Source organism: Pristiophorus japonicus, chromosome 2, assembly GCF_044704955.1.
Source record: "Pristiophorus japonicus isolate sPriJap1 chromosome 2, sPriJap1.hap1, whole genome shotgun sequence".
Lineage (NCBI taxonomy): Eukaryota > Metazoa > Chordata > Chondrichthyes > Pristiophoridae > Pristiophorus > Pristiophorus japonicus.
This window is the reverse complement of record NC_091978.1, coordinates 209,155,764-209,174,433: the sequence shown is the minus strand read 5'-3', so window position 1 is coordinate 209,174,433 and position 18,670 is coordinate 209,155,764. Positions and strand designations below refer to the sequence as shown.

At 42.0% G+C, this 18,670-nt stretch overlaps 2 protein-coding genes across 5 annotated transcripts in view; one reads left to right on the top strand and one right to left on the bottom strand.

The window, feature by feature from the left end:
- Positions 1-10,930, top strand: part of haspin (histone H3 associated protein kinase) — a 76,486-nt gene extending 65,556 nt beyond the window's left edge. For both annotated transcript variants that reach the window (XM_070870799.1, XM_070870803.1), the window contains exons 14-15: positions 8,637-8,739; positions 10,657-10,930. In XM_070870799.1, the coding sequence (XP_070726900.1) occupies positions 8,637-8,739; positions 10,657-10,858 (305 nt within the window). In that variant the 3' untranslated portion in view covers positions 10,859-10,930. The remainder of the gene's footprint in view (positions 1-8,636; positions 8,740-10,656) is intronic.
- Positions 10,931-15,133: 4,203 nt separating this feature from the next.
- LOC139243617 (protein FAM184B-like) overlaps positions 15,134-18,670 on the bottom strand; it is a 418,508-nt gene continuing 414,971 nt past the window's right edge. For all 3 annotated transcript variants that reach the window (XM_070870807.1, XM_070870810.1, XM_070870811.1), the window contains exon 16: positions 15,134-17,291. In XM_070870807.1, coding sequence (XP_070726908.1) covers positions 17,204-17,291 — 88 coding nt within the window. In that variant the 3' untranslated portion in view covers positions 15,134-17,203. The remainder of the gene's footprint in view (positions 17,292-18,670) is intronic.

The window sequence follows — 18,670 nt, the reverse complement described above, 5'->3', positions numbered from 1 at the left end:
CCTTTATCCTTAGACTGTGTCCACTGGTCCTGGACTTCCCCAACATTGGGATCATTCTTCTTGTATCTGACCTGTCCAGTCCAGTCAGAATTTTATTTGTTTCTATGAGATCCCCTCTCATCCTTCTAAACTCCAGTGAATACAAGCCCAGTCAATCCAGTCTCTCCTCATATGTCAGTCCTGCCATCCTGGGAATCAGTCTGGTGAACCTTCGCTGCACTCCCTCAATAGCAAGAACGTCCTTCCTCAGATTAGGAGACCAAAACTGAACACAATATTCCAGGTGAAGCCTAGCCAAGGCCCTGTACAACTGCAGTAAGACCTCCCTGCTCCTATACTCGAATCCCCTCGCTATGAAGGCCAACATGCCATTTGCCGCCTTCACTGCCTGCTGTACCTGCATGCCAACTTTCAATTACTGATGTACCATGACACCCAGGTCTCGTTGCACCTCCCCTTTTCCTAATCTGCCGCCATTCAGATAATAATCTGCTGTCTTGTTTTTGCCACCAAAGTGGATAACCCCACACTTATCCACATTATACTGCATCTGCCATACATTTGCCCACTCACCTAACCTGTCCAAGTCACCCTGCAGCCTCTTGGCATCCTCCTCATAGCTCACACCGCCACCCAGCTTAGTATCATCTGCAAACTTAGAGATATTACACTCAATTCCTTCATCTAAATCACTGAGCCCTGTGGCACCCCACTAGTCACTGCCTAATATTCTGAAAAGGACCCGTTTATCCCATCTCTCTGCTTCCTGTCTGCCAACCAGTTCTCTATCTACGTCAATACATTACCCCCAATACCATGTGCTTTAATTTTGCACACCAATCTCTTGTGTGGGACCTTGTCAAAAGCCTTTTGAAAGTCCAAATACACCACATCCACTGGTTCTCCCCTGTTCACTCTACTAGTTATATCCTCAAAAAATTCTAGAAGATTTTTCAAGCATGATTTCCCTTTCATAAATCCATGGTGACTTGGACCGATCTTGTCACTGCTTTCCAAATGTGCTGCTATTTTATCTTTAATAATTGATTCCAACATTTTCCCCACTACTGATGTCAGGCTAACCGGTCTGTAATATCCTATCTTCTCTCTCCCTCCTTTCTTAAAAAGTGGTGTTACATTAGCTACCCTCCAGTCCTTAGGAACTGATCCAGAGTCGATAGACTGCTGAAAATGATCACCAATGCATCCACTATTTCTAGGGCCACTTCCTTAAGTACTCTGGGATGCAGACTATCAGGCCCTGGGGATTTATCGGCCTTCAATCCCATCAATTTCCCTAACACAATTTCCTGACTAATAAGGATTTCCTTCAGTTCCTCCTTCTTACAAGACCCTCGGTCCCCTCGTATTTCCGGAAGGTTATTTATGTCTTCCTTCGTGAAGACAGAACCAAAGTATTTGTTCAATTGGTCTGCCATTTCTTTGTTCCCCATTATAAAGTCATCTGATTCTGACTGCAAGGGACCTACGTTTGTCTTCACTAATCTTTTTCTTTTCACATATCTATAGAAGCTTTTGCAATCAGTTACCTCCCATACTGTCTTTTCCCTCTCCTAATTAAACCCTTTGTCCTCCTCTGCTGAATTCTGAATTTCTTCCAGTCCTCAGGTTTGCTGCTTTTTCTGGCCAATTTATATGCTTCTTCCTTGGATTTAGCACTATCCTTAATTTCCCTTGTTAGCCACGGTTGAGCCACCTTCCCCATTTTATTTTTACTCCAAACAGGGAAGTACAATTGTTGAAGTTCATCCATGTGATCTTTAAATGTTTGCCATTGCCTATCTACCGTCAACCTTTAAGTATCATTCACCAGTCTATTCTAGCCAATTCATGTTCCATACCATCGAAGTTACCTTTCCCTAAGTTCAGGACCCTAGTCTCTGAATTAACTGTGTCACTCTCCATCTTAATAAAGAATTCTACCATATTATGGTCATTCTTCCCAAGGGACCTCGCACAACAAGATTGCTAATTAGTCCTTTCTCATTACACATCACCCAGTCTAGGATAGTTAGCCCTCTAGTTGGTTCCTCGACATATTGGTCTAGAAAACCATCCCTAATACACTCTAGGAAATCCTCCTCCACCGTATTGCTACCAGTTTGGTTAGCCCAATCTATATGTAGATTAAAGTCGCCCAGGATAACTGCTGTACCCTTATTGCCTGCATCTCTAATTTCTCATTTAGCTACTCATGGCTGATCTGCAACCTAACTCCATATACCTGCCTTTGCCCCATATCCCTTAAATACCTTTGTATACAAAAATATACCAATCTCCGATTTAAAAGATTAACAATTGACCAAGCATCAACTGCTGTTTATGGAAGAGTTCCAAACCTCCAACATCCTTTGTGTGTAAAAATGTTTCCTAACTTCACTCCTGAGAGGGCTGGCTCTAATTTTTAGGCGATGTCCCCTCATCCTAGTTTCCTCAACCAGTGGAAATAGTTTCTATCTACCCTACCACATTCTATTGCAGCATTTAAATCAGATTGATTTCAATATCCTGAAAACTTCAATCAAATCATCCCATAATCTTCTAAATGTTGTGTAATCTCTCCTTGTAATTTAACCCTGAAAGTCCATGTATCATTCTAGTAAATCTACACCTCACTCCCTCCAAGACCAAGATATCCTTCCTATGGTGTGGTGCCCAAAACTGCTCACAGTTCTCAAGCTTGGGTTAGATTTTTGCTTTTTGGTGAAAACTAGTTTTGCGCCAAAATAACTGTTTTTGCCGCGCTACCGTTTCTCGGCCTAACTTTCGGCCTTTATGATCGGTCAAATCGGCATTGCACAGCGATTCCCAGCGCAAACCGCGAGTTTCGGCAACTTTAGTCCGGGGCCGGTAGCGCTGCGAGAGAGACTTTGGGGGTGGGGGGAGAATATACACAAAACCCTTCCCTACTAAATCACTGAAAAATAATTTAAAAATAAAAACTTTAACTTCCCTTTTTTGCAGGTCTTCATACATACTGTTGCCGGCAGGGCTGCACAGACAGGTTTGACCTGTTGATGTTCTGGGCGTGGCATAAGGGTTGGGAGAGTGCCGAAAGTACGACGGTAATGCAATCCGCGGCATTGCACGTCGGCGGTACTTGTAAGCGCCGCTGCAAAGAGGTACCCGAGGATCCCACCGACTGGGTTTTTGCCGCGGAGGGTCAAATCGCGGCGAAAATCCAGCCCAAGGTGTGGTCTAAAGAAGAGGGTTTGTATAGCTGCAGTATGACTTCTAACCCCTTGTGCTCTAGATATAAAGGCCAGCTTTTCATTTAGCCTTTTTGATTATTTTATTTCCAGTCCAGGACATTTTAATGATCCATGTGCATGGACCCCTGTCGGGTTGGGGGGGGTGGTAGGGGGTTGGGGTTCGGGTGGGGGGAGGGGGTTGGGGGAGGAAGGATATCAGCATTGATTCTATAAACAAAGATGATGGTAACAGTATAAACAAGTACTGTTGCAATAAAGATAGTAATTTGATTGCAAATTTTTTGGGGGGTCTCTACTAGTAATAATGAATAGCCAGCATGGATTTCAAAAAGAGAAAGTCTCACTTGATCAACCTCATTGAATTTTTTGAAGCGGTAACAGAGAAGACAGACAATGGTATTGCAGTAGATGTAATTTATCTAGATTTTCAAAGGGCCCTTGATAAGGTCACAGGACAGGAAAGTGGAGAGCACCAGTTCAAACTCACAGGAACATCCAGTCGTGCCCCGGTAACTGCCCCCAAAGGAAATGGAGTGTGGGAAATTACACTCCGCTTCCATTGAGGGGTGGTAAGGCCAATTCTGCGGCGGGAGCAGGACTTCCACGCTGGGGGCTAAAATTTCCTGCCCCAGAAGGTTACCGCCCCCAAGATGGGAGTCTGTGCAGGGAGGCAGAGGGAAGTGGAGGGGAGACGGGGGCGCGGGATGGAGGGGAGAATGGTGGAGGTGGGGGGGGCGGAGAAACCCAGGGCCGGGGACAGGAGGGACCACATTGCAGTGAAGGTCTGGGGGGGCGAAGTGTGTTGGAGGGGCGGGCCTGGGAGCTCTGTGCCTTGGTGTGGGGAGTGTTCAGAGTGGGGTGGACAGGTTGACTGCGCAGATGGCGGTTGGTGGATGTGGTGTGGTTAGCGTCGCGGGGGCGTGGCTCCGGGGTTCGACATCCGGGGGTGTTCGGCATTTGGGAAGGATTCTGACGGGACGGGGGGGGGTTGGGTGCGGGGGTGGGGGAAAGTGTTCCTGGTGTTAGGTGGGTCCGGAGCCGGGGTGGGGTGGCACGCTCTTGGGAACGGGGGTGGGCTGTTTGGGGCGGGGATTGGGAGAGACTTCTTCACTCGGGGAGTTGTTGGCCTGTGGGGTTCCCTGCCGCGGAGAGTTGTTGATGCCAGTTCATTGGATGTGTTCGGGAGGGAGTTGGATGTGGTCCTTGCAGCTGGGGGGGGTCGGGGTGTGTGGGGGAGAGGTGCTGGGGTGGGTGATCAGCCATGATCTTGTTGAATGGCGGTGCAGGCTCGAAGGGCCGAATGACCTACTGCACCTATTTTCTTTGGCCCCAAGTTTCCACATGATTTGCTCCTGATTTTTAGGAGCAACTGGTGGAGAACGGAGTATCTTAGAAATCGGAATTCTCCACATTTAAGTTTTCTGCAGTTCTAGTCAGGTAGAACAGTTTCACTTTTGAACAGAATTTTTTTTTCAAAAAGGGGCGTGTCCGGCCACTGATGCCTGATTTGAAAGTTTCCACAGTGAAAACGTACTCCAAACTAACTTAGAATGGAGCAAGTGAAGATTTTTGTAGGCTTGAAAAAACCTTGTCTACACATTAAAAAATCAGGCGCAGGTTACAAATTAGGCGTTGGGAACGAGGTGGGGGGGGGGAAGGGAAGTAATTAAATTCTATAATAAATCCTTAGTTATACTTATACAAATATTATACAAATAAATCCAACCTGAATAAAAATTTATAAGCAAAGAAAAGATTAAATAAACCATGTTCCTACCTGTGTGAAAGTGCTTCAGGCAGGCCTTTCAGGCAGCGGTTTGCCGTCGGGACCGACCGACGGCAGGGGGAGAAAGCTGCAAGAAGCCTCAGTGCTGATCATGGAAGGGCAATGTGGTTTTATTAAAAAATGTTAAAAATTGAACAGCTACAAAGAATTTGAATAGTCTCAAACAAGTGCATGTGTCCCGTTTATCACAGTCTATCTTTAATTACAGAATGCACTCCCTCACCCTCACACACAGAAATATCAAGAAAATTAAAATACAAGCCTTTGCAAGGGTTCAATAAACAAATTTTCACTTTTTCTGCAGCACTTTTTAAAATGGCCGAGTGCCAATGTTTCCTTCACACTGCGCGTGCGCGAACGCGCAGGGTTGCCGGCACGAAAAAACTCATTTAAATGGTACCCGCCCCCTCCTACTTACAAAATCTGCGCGAGTGGTAGGCTCCGCCCCCTGGGTGCCACGCCAAGCTGACATCGAGCTGCAAAGCGCTCGAGAATAGCGCGTTTTTTTTCAGGCGCCGTTTTCGGCGCGAAAAACGGGCGCCCAGCTCGGAGGGGCGCCTGTTTTGCCGCGTGTGGAAACTTGGGGGCCTTTGTTTCTGTAATAGATTGATGAACAAGGTCAGAGAATGTAGAGTTAGGGGACAAGCAACAGAATGGATATCTAACTGGCTTCAAGACAGAAAGCAGAGAGTTGGGGTAAAAAGTAGCTATTCACAGTGGCAGAAGGTGGGCAGTGGTGTTCCACAAGGATCAGTACTGGGACCACTGCTGTTCACAATTTGGATCAACGATTTAGACTTTGGAATCAAAAACACAATTTCTAAATTTGCAGATGATACCAAATTGGGGGGGAGGGGGCGGGGTGGCAGCGGTGAAGGTCCATACTGAGGAGGACTGCAACAAATTACAGGAGGACATTAAGAAACTTGCCGAATTGGCAAATGAAGTCCAACACCGATAAATGTGAGGTATTACATTTTGGTAGAAGAATAGGGAGGTCACTTATTACTTGAAGGGTGTGAGTCTAGGTGGAGCAAAGAAACAAAGGGATCTCAGAGTACTAATGCACAAATCACTAAAAGTTAGACCCAGGTTAGCGGGGCTATTTTTAAAAAAGCAAACCCATCACTAGGGCTTATTTTTAGAGGTATAGAATTGAAAAGTAGGGAAGTTATGCTAAACCTGTATCGAACCTTGGTTAGACCACACTTGGAGTACTGAGTACGGTCACCGTATTATAAAAAGGATATAGAGGCACTGGAGAGTGTGCAGAGAAGATTTACAAGGATGATACCAGAAATGCAAGGGTATACATATCAGGAAAGGATGAACCAGTTGAGTCTCTTTCCTCTTGAATAAACAAGGCTGAGGGGCGACCTAATAGGCCTTTAAAATTATGAAAGGTTTTGATAGAGTGCATATAGAGAGAGTGTTTCCACTTGAGCATAACTAGAGGCCATCAATATAAGATAGTCATCAAGAAATCCAATAGGGAATTCAGCAGAAAATTCTTTACCCAAAGAGTGGTGAGAATGTGGAACTTGCTACCACAGGGAGTGGTTGAAACAAATAGTATATGATGCATTTAAGGGGAGGCTAGACAAGGGAGAAGGGAATAGAGAATTATGCTGATAGATTTAGAATAGGAAAGGTTGGGCTGAATGGCCTGTTTCTGTATGGTATAGCCTATGTAATCCTATGTAACTCTAAATTGCTTAAAGAAAACATTACCTAAAAATGAGAACATTTTTCTGTGTTCACTTTGTCATCTGTCCTAGTCTGTTTCTTTCTAATTTTCTCATTTCATAGAATCATAGAAATTTACAGCACAGAAGGAGGCCATTTCGGCCCATCGTGTCTGCGTCGGCCAACAAAGAGCTATCCAACCTAATCCCACTTTCCAGTTCTTGGTCTGTAGCACTGTAGGTTATGGCACTTCAAGTGTACACCCAAGTACCCTTTAAGTGTGGTGAGTGTTTCTGCCTCTACCACCTTTTTCAGGCAGTGAGTTCTAGATCCCCACCACCCGTGAAGAAATATTCCCTCAATCCTCTCTAAACCTCCTACCAATTGCTTTAAATCTATGCCCCCCTGGTTGTTGACCCCTCTGCTAATGTAAATAGGCCTTCCTGTCCACTCTGACTAGGCCCCTCATAATTTTATACATCTCAATAAGGTCTCCCCTCAGCCTCCTCTGTTCCAAAGAAACCAAACCCAGCCTATCCAATCTTTCCTCATGGCTAAAATTCCAGGCAACATCCTCGTAAATCTCCTCTGTACCCTCTCTAGTGCAATCACATCTCTTCTGTAATGTGACCAGAATTGCACGCAGTATTCTAGCTGTGGCCTAACTAGTGTTTTATACAGTTCAAGCACAACCTCCCTTCTCTTGTATTCTATGCCTCGGCTAATAAATGCAAGTATTCCATATGCTTTCTTAACCACCTTATCGACCTGGCCTGCCATCTTCAGAGATCTGTGGACATGCACTCTAAGGTCCCTTTGTTCCTCTATGCTTCTCAGTGTCCTACCATTAAATGGGCCCGAAATTCAGTACCGCTGGAAAGCTGCAAACTTTGAAATTATGCCCTTTATACGCAACTCCAGGTCATTAATATACATCAAAAAGAGCAGTGGTCCTAATACCAACCCTGGGGAATACCATTGTATACTTTTATCCAGTCTGAAAAACAACCATTCACCACTGCTTTCTGTCCCTTAGCCAATTTTGTATCCATGTCCATTTAATGCTTTTGGCTTTAACTTTGCTAACGAGTTTTGCGACAACTCGAGGTCATGAAAGTATCATGAAAAAGACACCTTTTTTTGAAAGTCCATAAAAACATCAACCCTCTTTGTTACTTCATCAAAGAACTCAAGCAAGTTAGTCAAACACAATTTGCCTTTAACATCCATGTTAACTTTCATTTATTAGCCCGTCTTTTTCTAAATGCCAATTCATTTTGTCCCAGATTATTGTGTGTCAAAGTTTCCCCACCACCGATGTTAGGCTGACTGGCCTGTAGTTACTGGGTTTATCTCTCCTTTTTTAAACAGGGGTATAACATTTGCAACTCTTCAGTCCTCCGGCACCACCTCCATATCCAAGGAGGACTGGAAGATTATAGTTTGAGTCTCCGCAAAAGACTTGCATTCATACAGTGCTTTTCATGACCTGGGTCATCGCAAAGCTCTTTACAGCCAATGAAGTACTTTTGAAGTGCAGTCACTGTTGTACTGTAAGGAAGGAGGCAGCAAATTTGCGATTAGCAAGCTCTCAGAAACAGCAATAAAATAAATGACCAAGTAATCTGTTTTAGTTGTTGATTGACTAATAAATGTTGGCCAGTACAATGGGGAGAATTCCCCTGCACTTTGAATAGAGCCATGGCTCTTTTATGACCTCTTGACAGGGCAGATGGGGCCTCAGTTTAACATCTCGTCCAGAAGATGGCATTTCCGACAGTGAAGGCTGTAATGGTACCTCGGAGTTTAGAATATCACTCTTAGCTTTGTTAGTTTATGATGTGTTCTGAATGCCTTATTTTAATGTGCAATCGTATCCACATATCTATTATTCACTACATTTTATGCACTAAATGATTTGTTCTCCCCAGATGATGCTGTACACTTTTGTGATCTTTCCTCTGAGAATAGTTTCTTCCATGGTCAAGGAGATTACCAGTTTGATGTATACAGAAAAATGAAGGAGGAAAACCAGTAAGTATCCAGAGTATTTATGGATTTTTTAAAATAAAAAGTACATGCATAAATTTTGAGCCGTCACTGCTTTTGTCACATGACATATGGCACTTGCAGGCGAATGAATTGAGGTATTTAAGGTAACCAATATGGTGGTGCACATTTTGGGAACAATATACTCTTTGGAAATTGTGATCATTGGATAAGTCGCTAGGGTTTGGTGGGCATAGGGGGATATCAAAGTCTACCCCTTTGTAGGGTGCTGGCAGGGCTGTTAGTTTGTGGTTCCATTCTAACTTTCTTGAAAGTCTGGTACGTGGGATGTGTTTACGGGAGATGGATGATTTTTGTCAGGAATTAGTGTCTCTCTGGAATATTGCCTTGGGCACCTACCTGGATCATGATGCTACCAGAAGTCGCGTTTTGGCAATATATTTTCCAATCTATTAAATCCATGTGTGAACATGTTGCAGTCGCACTATAATCCTCTGATAGATGTTATTGGCCCGGATTTTTCAGTCAGCAGCGAAGCAACGTGATCGCCGCTGACCTCAAAGAAAGCTGCCCACAAAGATTTTGCGATCTCTGGCGAAAACTTGAGCTTTCTCGGCGTTAAATTGATTGTAGCGTTGTCAAAAGGGGATCCCCAATGGAGAGCAGCAGCGATGTTGTTGAGCTGTCTAAATAGCCAATCACATTGAAGAATTTTCACAGACATTAAAGCAGGAAATAAAAAGCACTAATTCAATTCACTTTATATAAAAAAAAATTAGAGAGCTAAAGAAAGATTGGGACATACGCATGGGGTTAAGATAGAAACTGAAATCAAACTTTTTTTTAAAAAGTAATTTTTTAATTTTAGAGGGTCAGGACAGTTGTTCAGCAATCAATCTGCTGTTCAAACCCCAGTTACACCTCTTCCAACAAGGCTTAACCTTTTATGGGGTGTTTAACACATATTACATATTACAGCGGCAAAGTTTATGTTTTCGCCTGCTCACGTGCTTTCACTGATTGCTGGCTCTGGGGAGTTCCACAGCGTAGCCTGTGTCGGAGCAGGGAATGACTGACCACGACTTCAGGATTTCCACATTTAGCTGAGCATGTGCTAAATCCTGAAGTGCCAGTCAGTTTCAGATGTGGCATGCTGACAGTTTACCATCATTACCACCACAAAATCCAGGCTACAGTTTATTTTAAACCACAGCTTAAGAATAGTACGCAAAGGAATACAGTACAACCATATGAAGTGTTCAAATGTGAACTTCACTGATTGAAAAATCCATCCCTATTTTGTTTGCATAAATGAACATCAAAGTAATGTTGTAACTGATATTCTTGGGGTGTCTACCTCCATTAACATGTAGGATACTGATATTCCCTATGGCAGACTAAATGGTTATGGGTGAGAAGGCTGTTATGAATACAGTGTTAATATTGTTCAATTTTCACTGAGCTACTTTACAGCAAGGTTTCTCATTGTTGAATCACACATTGAGTACAATTTAGGCTGGTTGTACATTGTGTTAGAATCACTCTTGACTGTTGAATTGGATTAACACCAACTATCTACTGGGATAGAACTGAATGATCAGTGTCATAAAATCATGTTTTTTTACATTTTATCATTCTAATAACCAAGAAATTGTTATAGTTTTAAATATTTCAGCTGAAATAACCCTTAGCTCATTTCTGCATTAACAAATCAACACTCAAACCAAACACTGTAGAAAATGCAGCCTTTAGGTTTTTTAAACCATCCAAAACTATTGTGGAATAATTGCAATAGACCTGCATACCATTCCTGATATTACAAGTTGTCTGTCTGTAGGAATCTGTGTCCTGAAAATCCTCAATGATGGTACCTTTTTAAAATATGTATTTCTCTCTTTTTTTAAATGAAACTGATTAATATGTTTTTCTTTTATTTATTAGTAATAACTGGGCAGAGTACAATCCACACACAAATGTGTTATGGTTGCATTACCTGGCTGACAAAATGTTAAACATGCAGTACAAGAAAAGAGCCACCAAAAGTCTCAAGATAATTAAAGAAAAATTTATGGAGTTCGTGGATGAATCTCTAGAGTATCAATGTGCTGTAGATTTACTATCGTCCAGTCGATTGTTTCAATAAAATAGCTAAAATTCTTTGTCTTTATCTGCAGAAATGTAAATAAAATTGCATAACCTTAAAGTATTTTTAAATAGTGTAAAATATCATGTTGTGTATTGCCTAAGTAAAATTTCTATGTAAAATGATTGCTTGTCATGCTGTAACAGATTAAATGTGATCTTTAAATCTTGTATTGCCGAAGTGAAATTTCATTCTAAACCTATTGCTCATCATTCAATAATGGACTAAATATGATCTTTCAAATACTGAGTTTGTAATCTATTTAATTTTTGCTTTCCAGTGGGCACGTAAAGAAGCAAATACTATTAATAGCACTGAAAACAATCCGTGCCAACAGAGCACAAGGAAAAACAAAATTGCTTCGAGCCATATCTTGTGTGTGTGTGTGTGTGTGTGTGTGTGTGTTAGCTCGACTCAGTTGGTCGTCTTGTCCTCTTGAGTCAGAAGATTATGGGTTCGACCTCTATACCAGAAGTTTGAGCTCATTTGACACTTCAGTGCAGTACTGTGGAAGAACTGCATTGTTGTAATGAGACATTAAGCCGATATGCTTATGTAGGTGGATATTGAAGGTTGTGAGAAGAACGGAGTTTTCCCAGTGTTTCTGCCAACCGTCTTACCTCAACCAAAAGCAGATTCATTAGTCATTCAGCTAATTGCTGTTTGTGGGCTCTTGCTGTGCAACATGACTGTTCAGTTTTCGTTCCAAAAACATTCGCTGCACTTCCAAGTAAATAATTGTGTGTGGAATACTGATATATTAAGAGTACTGGTTTATTTCTTTTTTAGGATTCTCAGGATATGAGCATTTTTGGCAAGACTGGCATGGATTGCCTATCCCTATTTACCCATAGAAGGTGGTGATGGGCTTCCTTGAACTATTGTAGTCCATGTGGTGAAGTTCCTCCCACAGTGCTGCAAGTTAGGAGTTCTAGGATTTTGATTCAGTGACGATGAAAACACATTGAATGTCCAAGTCAGGATGTTGTGTAGCTTGGAGGTGATGGTATTTCCATACACTTGCTGCCCTTGTCCTAGATGGTGGAGGTCACAGGTTTGTGAGGTGCTACTAAGGAAGCCTTGGAGTGTTGCTGTAGTACATCTTGTACATAGTGCAAACTACAGCCATGGAATGCTGGTGGTGGAGGGAGTAGATGTTTAAGCTAGTGGATGGAGTGCCGATCAAGCACACTGCATTGTCCTGCATGGTATCGAGCTTCTGGAGTGTTGCAGCTGCACACATTCAGCAAGTGGAAAATATTCCATCACACGATTGTCTGGTGCCTTGTAGGTGGTGGAGAGGCATTTGGGAGTCGGGAGGTGATCCAGTTATCGCAGAATATCCCACCTCTAGTACTCTAGTAGCCGTGGCATTTATGTGGCTGGTGCAGTTGAGATTCTGTTAAATGGTTACTCTCAGGATGTTGATGGGGGATTCAGTGATGGTAATGCTATTGAATGTCACAGGGAGGTGGTTAGGCTCTCCCTTGTTGGAGATGGTCATTGCCTGGTACTTGTGTGTGTTACATTTTACTTGTCACTTATCAGCCCAAGCCTGGATGGTTTCCTGCATGTTGGCATATACTGCTTTATTTTCTGAGGAAGTGCAATATGGAGCTGAAAACTGCAATCATCAGTGAACAGCACCATAAAAAGCCACCAGCTTGGGCATTATAATGGAAGGAAGGTCATTGATGTAGCAGCTGAAGATAGTTAGGCCTAGGATGTTGCCCTGAGGAACTCCTATAACGATGTCCTGGGGCTGAGATGATTGGTTTCCCAACAACCACAACCAACTTCCTTCGTACTAGGTATGACTCCAGCCACTGGAGAGTTTTCTCCCCGATTTCCCCATTGACTTCAGTTTTACTGGGCTCCTTGGTTACCGCATTTGACTGAATGCTGCCAGCATGTCGAGAACAAAGAACAGAGTGGGGCTGGGCTGGACCAAGAAACAAGACCTAATTCTTAAGAAAATTGCTGCCAAGAGCAGAATCGGGTTGGGGAGACGCCCTAATATTAACTGGGTTGGGTGGAAACTGCTGCCAACAGTGGGCTGGTTTTGGGATGAAAAACTGGATCAGGTGGCATTGGGTAGGACTATGGCTCAGTGGTAGCACTCTCTTCTCTGAAGCAGAAGGTTGTATGTCCAGAAACCTGAGCACAAAATCTAGGTTGACACTCCAATGCAGTACTGAGGGAGCAATGTCAGAAGTGGGAAAATTATTGGAAAAAATCTTGAAGGACAGGATAAATCTACATTTAGAAAGACACGAATTAAACAAGTGCAGTCAGCACGGATTTGTTAAAGGAAGGTTGTGTCTGACTAACCTGATTGAATTTTTCGAGGAGGTAACCAGGAGGTCGATGAGGGCAGTGCGTATGATGCAGTGTATAATGATTTTAGCAAAGCGTTTAATAAGGTCCCACATGGCAGTCTGGTCACGAAAGTAAAAGCTCATGGGATCGAGGACAAAGTGGCAAGTTGGATCCAAAATTGGCTGAGGCAGGAAGCAAAGGTAATGGTTGATGGGTGTTTTTGTGACTGGGAGGATGTTTCCAGTGGGATTCTGCAGGGCTCGGTACTAAGTCCCTTGCTTTTTGTGGTATACATCAATGATCTAGACTTGAATATAGGAATTAAGTTTGCAGATGATACTAAAATCGGCTGTGTGATTGATATGAAGAAAGCTGCAGACTGCAGGAAGATATCAATCAACTGGTTAGGTGGGCAGAAGTGTGAAGTAATGCATTTGGGGAGGGCTAACAAGGCAAGGGAATACACATTAAATGGTAGGGCGCTGAGAAGTGTGGAGGAACAAAGGGATCTTGGCGTGCATGTCCACAGATCCCTGAAGGTAGCAGGCCAGGAAGATAAGGTGGTTAAGAAGGCATATGGAATGCTTGCCTTTATTAGCTGAGGCATAGAATGCAAGAGCAGGGGGGGGGTTATGCTTGAACTATAAAACACTGGTTAGGCCACAGCTGGAGTACTGCGTGTAGTTCTGGTCACCGCATTACAGGAAGGACGTGATTGCACTGGAGAGGGTACAGAGGAGATTTCCGAGGATGTTCTCTGGAGTGGAGAATCTTAGCTCGGAGGTCCGATTGATTAGGCTTGGTTTGTTTTCCTTGGAACGGAGGAGGCTGAGGGGAGACCTCATTGAGGTGTATAAAATTATATGGGGCCTAGATATAGTGGATTGAAAAGGCCTATTTCTCTTAGCAGAGGGGTCAACAACCAGGGGGCATAAATTTAAAGTAATTGGTAGATGGTTTAGAGGGGAAATTTTTTCACGCAGAGGGTTGAGAGGGTCTGGAACTCACTGCCTGAAAGGGTGGTAGAGGCAGAAAGCCTCACCACGTTTAAAAAGTACTTAAAGTGCCGTAACCTGCAAGGTTACAGATCTAGAGCTGGAAAGTGGGATTAGGCTGGATAGCGTCTTGTTGGCCGGCACGGACACGATGGGCTGAAATGGCCTCCTTCCGTGCTGTAAACTTCTATGATTCTAGGTGTCATCCAGAACTGAGGCCATGTCTGCCGTGTCAGGGTCGTAAAAGATCTCATGGCACTTATTCGAAAAAATTCAGGGGAGTTATTCCTGTTGTACAGGCCAATGTTTATTAATCAACCTTCAGATAAAACCAATTATTTGGTTATTTATTTCATTGCTGTTTGTGGAAGCTTGCAGTGTACAAATTGGCTGCCTCCTTTCTTACAGTCCACCAGTGGCTATACTTCAAAAGTACTTAATAACCTGTGACAACCTTCTGTCCAAGGGAGCTTGTGGAATTTGCTGAGATTGCAAATTCCTCATTGATAACTTTGAAAGCTGACAATGTAATGTCTCAATGGATTGGAAACAACTGAACATGAAATCCCAGTATGTGAATAAGGCACAAGAGATGTGGGGAAATTGTTTGAGACTTGGAAGTATAGCATAAGCAATAATCTGGAAGAATAGGGTCTGCTTAGAGAGAGCCAGCATAGGTTTAGAATATGCATGTTGTGTCTGACCAATTTACTGGATTTCTTTGAGGTGGGTTACAGATCTGGTGGACAAGAGAGGCCTGATTTTTCTATACAAAATGCCTATGTATAATTTTTTAAAGCATGCGATTGCTGCCAACGAACAGCATGCGCAGTTCCAGTGGGTTTTTTGTTTGTTAATGAACTTCCCAAAATGAGGAATAAAGAAGCGGATTTAGAGAATTCTGTCAGAACCATTCATTTTAAATAAAATTCGAACTGAGTTTATTTTTAAAAGTTGTTGTTTGTCCTTTGAGACAGTGGTTCTTAAAATAGAAAAATCACTAACATTAACCCAACCTAGTAACATTAATGAAACATTATCAGTCTGTTCTGGTGAACGTTATTAATTTGGAACCTGACAGTTATGCGGAGAATGCTTCGGTGCAGCTTCCACTCTGTTGGAAGGATTCACTCCGTTTTTCAAAATATATTAAATTATGCTAAAACGATATGTTATCAATCAATATCTTCCATTCTACTGCACCCCCTCCCCTCCACTTTCATGGTGAGGCATCTGGGCTCTCTGCCACCTCCCCACAACAGTACAGTTGAAATTCAGAACTGAGTGTGAGGGAATAGCAGGAACAAAGCTACATTGAGAATATAACAGGAAAAAGCCTTTAGATCCATTAAGCCATCAACATAACCTTGACGTTGCATTTTTGAAATATCATATAAAGTATATATTTACTTTACTACATTAATCATGGTAAGAGTTTATGCTGTGATTCCAAAGGAATAAATTATCTTTTATTAAGATTATACTTAGTGAGCGAATACTCATGTTATGGTCTAGTCAATATAATAGTTGCGCAGATGGTTTATGGATCTGATTGGCACTAAGCTGTACATGTTCTATTTGCTTCTGGTATTTTTGTGTCACCTTATCTTAATTTTAGTTGACAATGCCCAAAGAAACATTATCATTTATTTTCTTCATATTTACAGCATCATTCATTAAATGACAGCATTAACAAACTGTACAAATAGCACCATGTTCTCTGGTTACAACACAGCAATATTGCACTAACACAGATTTTAAAACATCAGGAGGAGGCCTATCCTTGTGCTTGCTGTGGGATTACTGTGACATTAGCTGTAGATGGTGAGTAGCCATCGCCCAACACCAAATCGGAGTTGGCAACCACAGGACTCTGGGAGTAATCACCCTGTGTTCTTAATTTTCTGTGCATTCAGGACCAGAGTTGAGACTCATAGCTGTCCTTATGAGCACTTAATGTTCCTGTATTCCCAGAATATAAACAGCTGCCATCTGTCCTCTGTCCTCAGTCTGGTAATACTTCAGCCTTTCCTTTCTTTCCTTGCAATCAAGAGCATTATTTTCTGGTGAAAGGACAAATCGGGGCCCAAGACAAGGTATTTGTGCCCACCTTAACGGCATGATATTATTAGGTGTAACATGCTCGATTTCACACAGTGAATTTTAATGTTCAAATAAACAATCACATCAAAAGGCAGTAAACAGCCGCTTGGTAGCGATGTCTTACGCTCACTCTGGTAAATTATTTTGTTCCTAGACCCTTTAGTTAGTTCTGTGTACAATAAACACATGTTCTAACACAAGTTACTCTTATAATTCTGATGTATACATTGATGAGTAACTGAATAACTCAATCATCATATGATTAACTGGGCTGTGTCAGTACTCTGCAATGTTTTAACTTTTGTCACTATCTCTTCAATTACTTAATATATGAGGTAGTCTTCCATTTTCAATCTTAACCTATCTTGCAGATAAGGCATTGTGTCTATCATGCAAGATGATGCTTTTTAAAAAAAAATTGGACTTGCTATTTATTGTTTCAAAATAACAACTCAGTTACTGTAAATGCATGTTAAAAGTTTAACATGCACTAATATGTGCCACATTATTTTGTATAATAAACACATCCCAAAACTATGTTTTAAAATTAATTGCAAAAACAATGTGCAGACAAAAGTTTTTTTTTGATAGAATAGCTCTAGTGGGACAGCATGCTAATATTTGTACCACAGAGTTTTGAAACATGGGATTTTCCACAACTACCATACGACAAATCCTCACCTCAGTCAGGTGATCTAGGGGATGTGCTGAGCAGAGGCAAGGAATTTCCTCAAGAGGGGGGGACAGAGAGGAAGGATGAGTCAATCCTCGTTACTTTCATGCAATTTATTGTAGGTGGCTCAGAACATCAGATTCTTGCGAGCATCCTGCCTCTACCATCTCAGATGCAAACTGGCAAATGGTGGTTGAGAAGATCAAAAAGGGAGATTATTTACAAAATGGAAATAAATACACATCTAGCTCATTCCTAGAATGAAAAATATTTTGTGAACCATTCCTGTTGCTGAGGATCTTTTCCTTTAGTTTCTTGATTCTCAGCTCTTTCATTTGCAATGCTGTAATGTGAACAGAAAAAGTCGATTTGTATTATTTGAAGATTAGATCAGATGGTAATATAGTATTGAATCTGTAATTTATGGTCAGGAATGTATGCTCTGAGAAAGTAGAATTAAAAAAATGAATGGAAGCACAGACCATTTCTTAACAGCATTCTCTAAAGTTGAAAAACGACCAGTTTAATTTCAAAGCTAAATATATTTCAATAATCCTTTAGTGATTATATCACATATTTAATCTGAAGTTTCCATCAGTCATCAGCTGATTGTCAGCAAAATCTGCTGTTGAAGAAAATATGTGCCAACAAGTCCAACTTGTGTTTTACTGTAAAATAAATAATAAATACTTGTTATTTAAAACAATGTACGGTATTGATTTAGATTTCTGTGGTTCAAATGATCGTGAACTACTCAAACTTTTGTTTATATGACAATCTGATATTTGATATGTTCTTGTAATTGTTATCATTATCTATTTTAGAATATTGCATGCAGCACATGTTTTGTTTGTCCACACACATGTAAATTTCTGCATCACACTTTTTTAATTGTTCTCTGGATGTGTGATGCTGGAAAGGCTGCATTTATTGCCCATCCTTAGTTCCCTTGAGAAGGTAGTGATGGGGCCTTCCCCATGAATCGCTGCAGTCATTGTGGTGCTAATGCTCCCATAATGGTGTCAGGTGGACAATTGCAGGATATTGACCCAACAACAATGAAGGAACAGTGACATAGCTTGCTACAGCTAAATAAGGTATTGGTGAGGCCACACCTGGAATACTGCGTGCAGTTTTGGTTTCCATATTTATGAAAGGATTTACTTGCTTTGGAGGCAGTTCAGAGAAGGTTCACTAGGTTGATTCCGGGGATGAGGGGGTTTGACTTATGAGGAAAGGTTGAGTAGGTTGGGCCTCTACTCATTCGAATTCAGACAAATGAGAGGTGATCTTATCGAAACGTCTAAGATTATGAGGAGGCTTGACAAGGTGGACGCAGAGAGAATGTTTCCACTGATCGGGGAGACTAGAACTAGAGGGCATGATCTTAGAATAAGGGGCCGCCCATTTAAAACAGAGATGAGGAGAAATTTCTTCTCAGAGGGTTGTTAATCTGTGGATTTCGCTGCCTCAGAGAGCTGTGGAAGCTGGGACATTGAATAAATTTAAGACAGAAATAGACAGTTTCTTAAACGATAAAGGGTTATGGGGAGCGGGTGGGAAGTGGACCTGAGTGACTGTTAGGATCAGTCATGAACTTATTAAATGGCGGAGCATACTCGAGGGGCTGTATGACCTACTCCTACTCCTATTTCTTGTGTTCTTATATGTCCAAAGTCAGGATGGTGTGTGACTTGGTGGGGATATTGGAAATAATGTGTA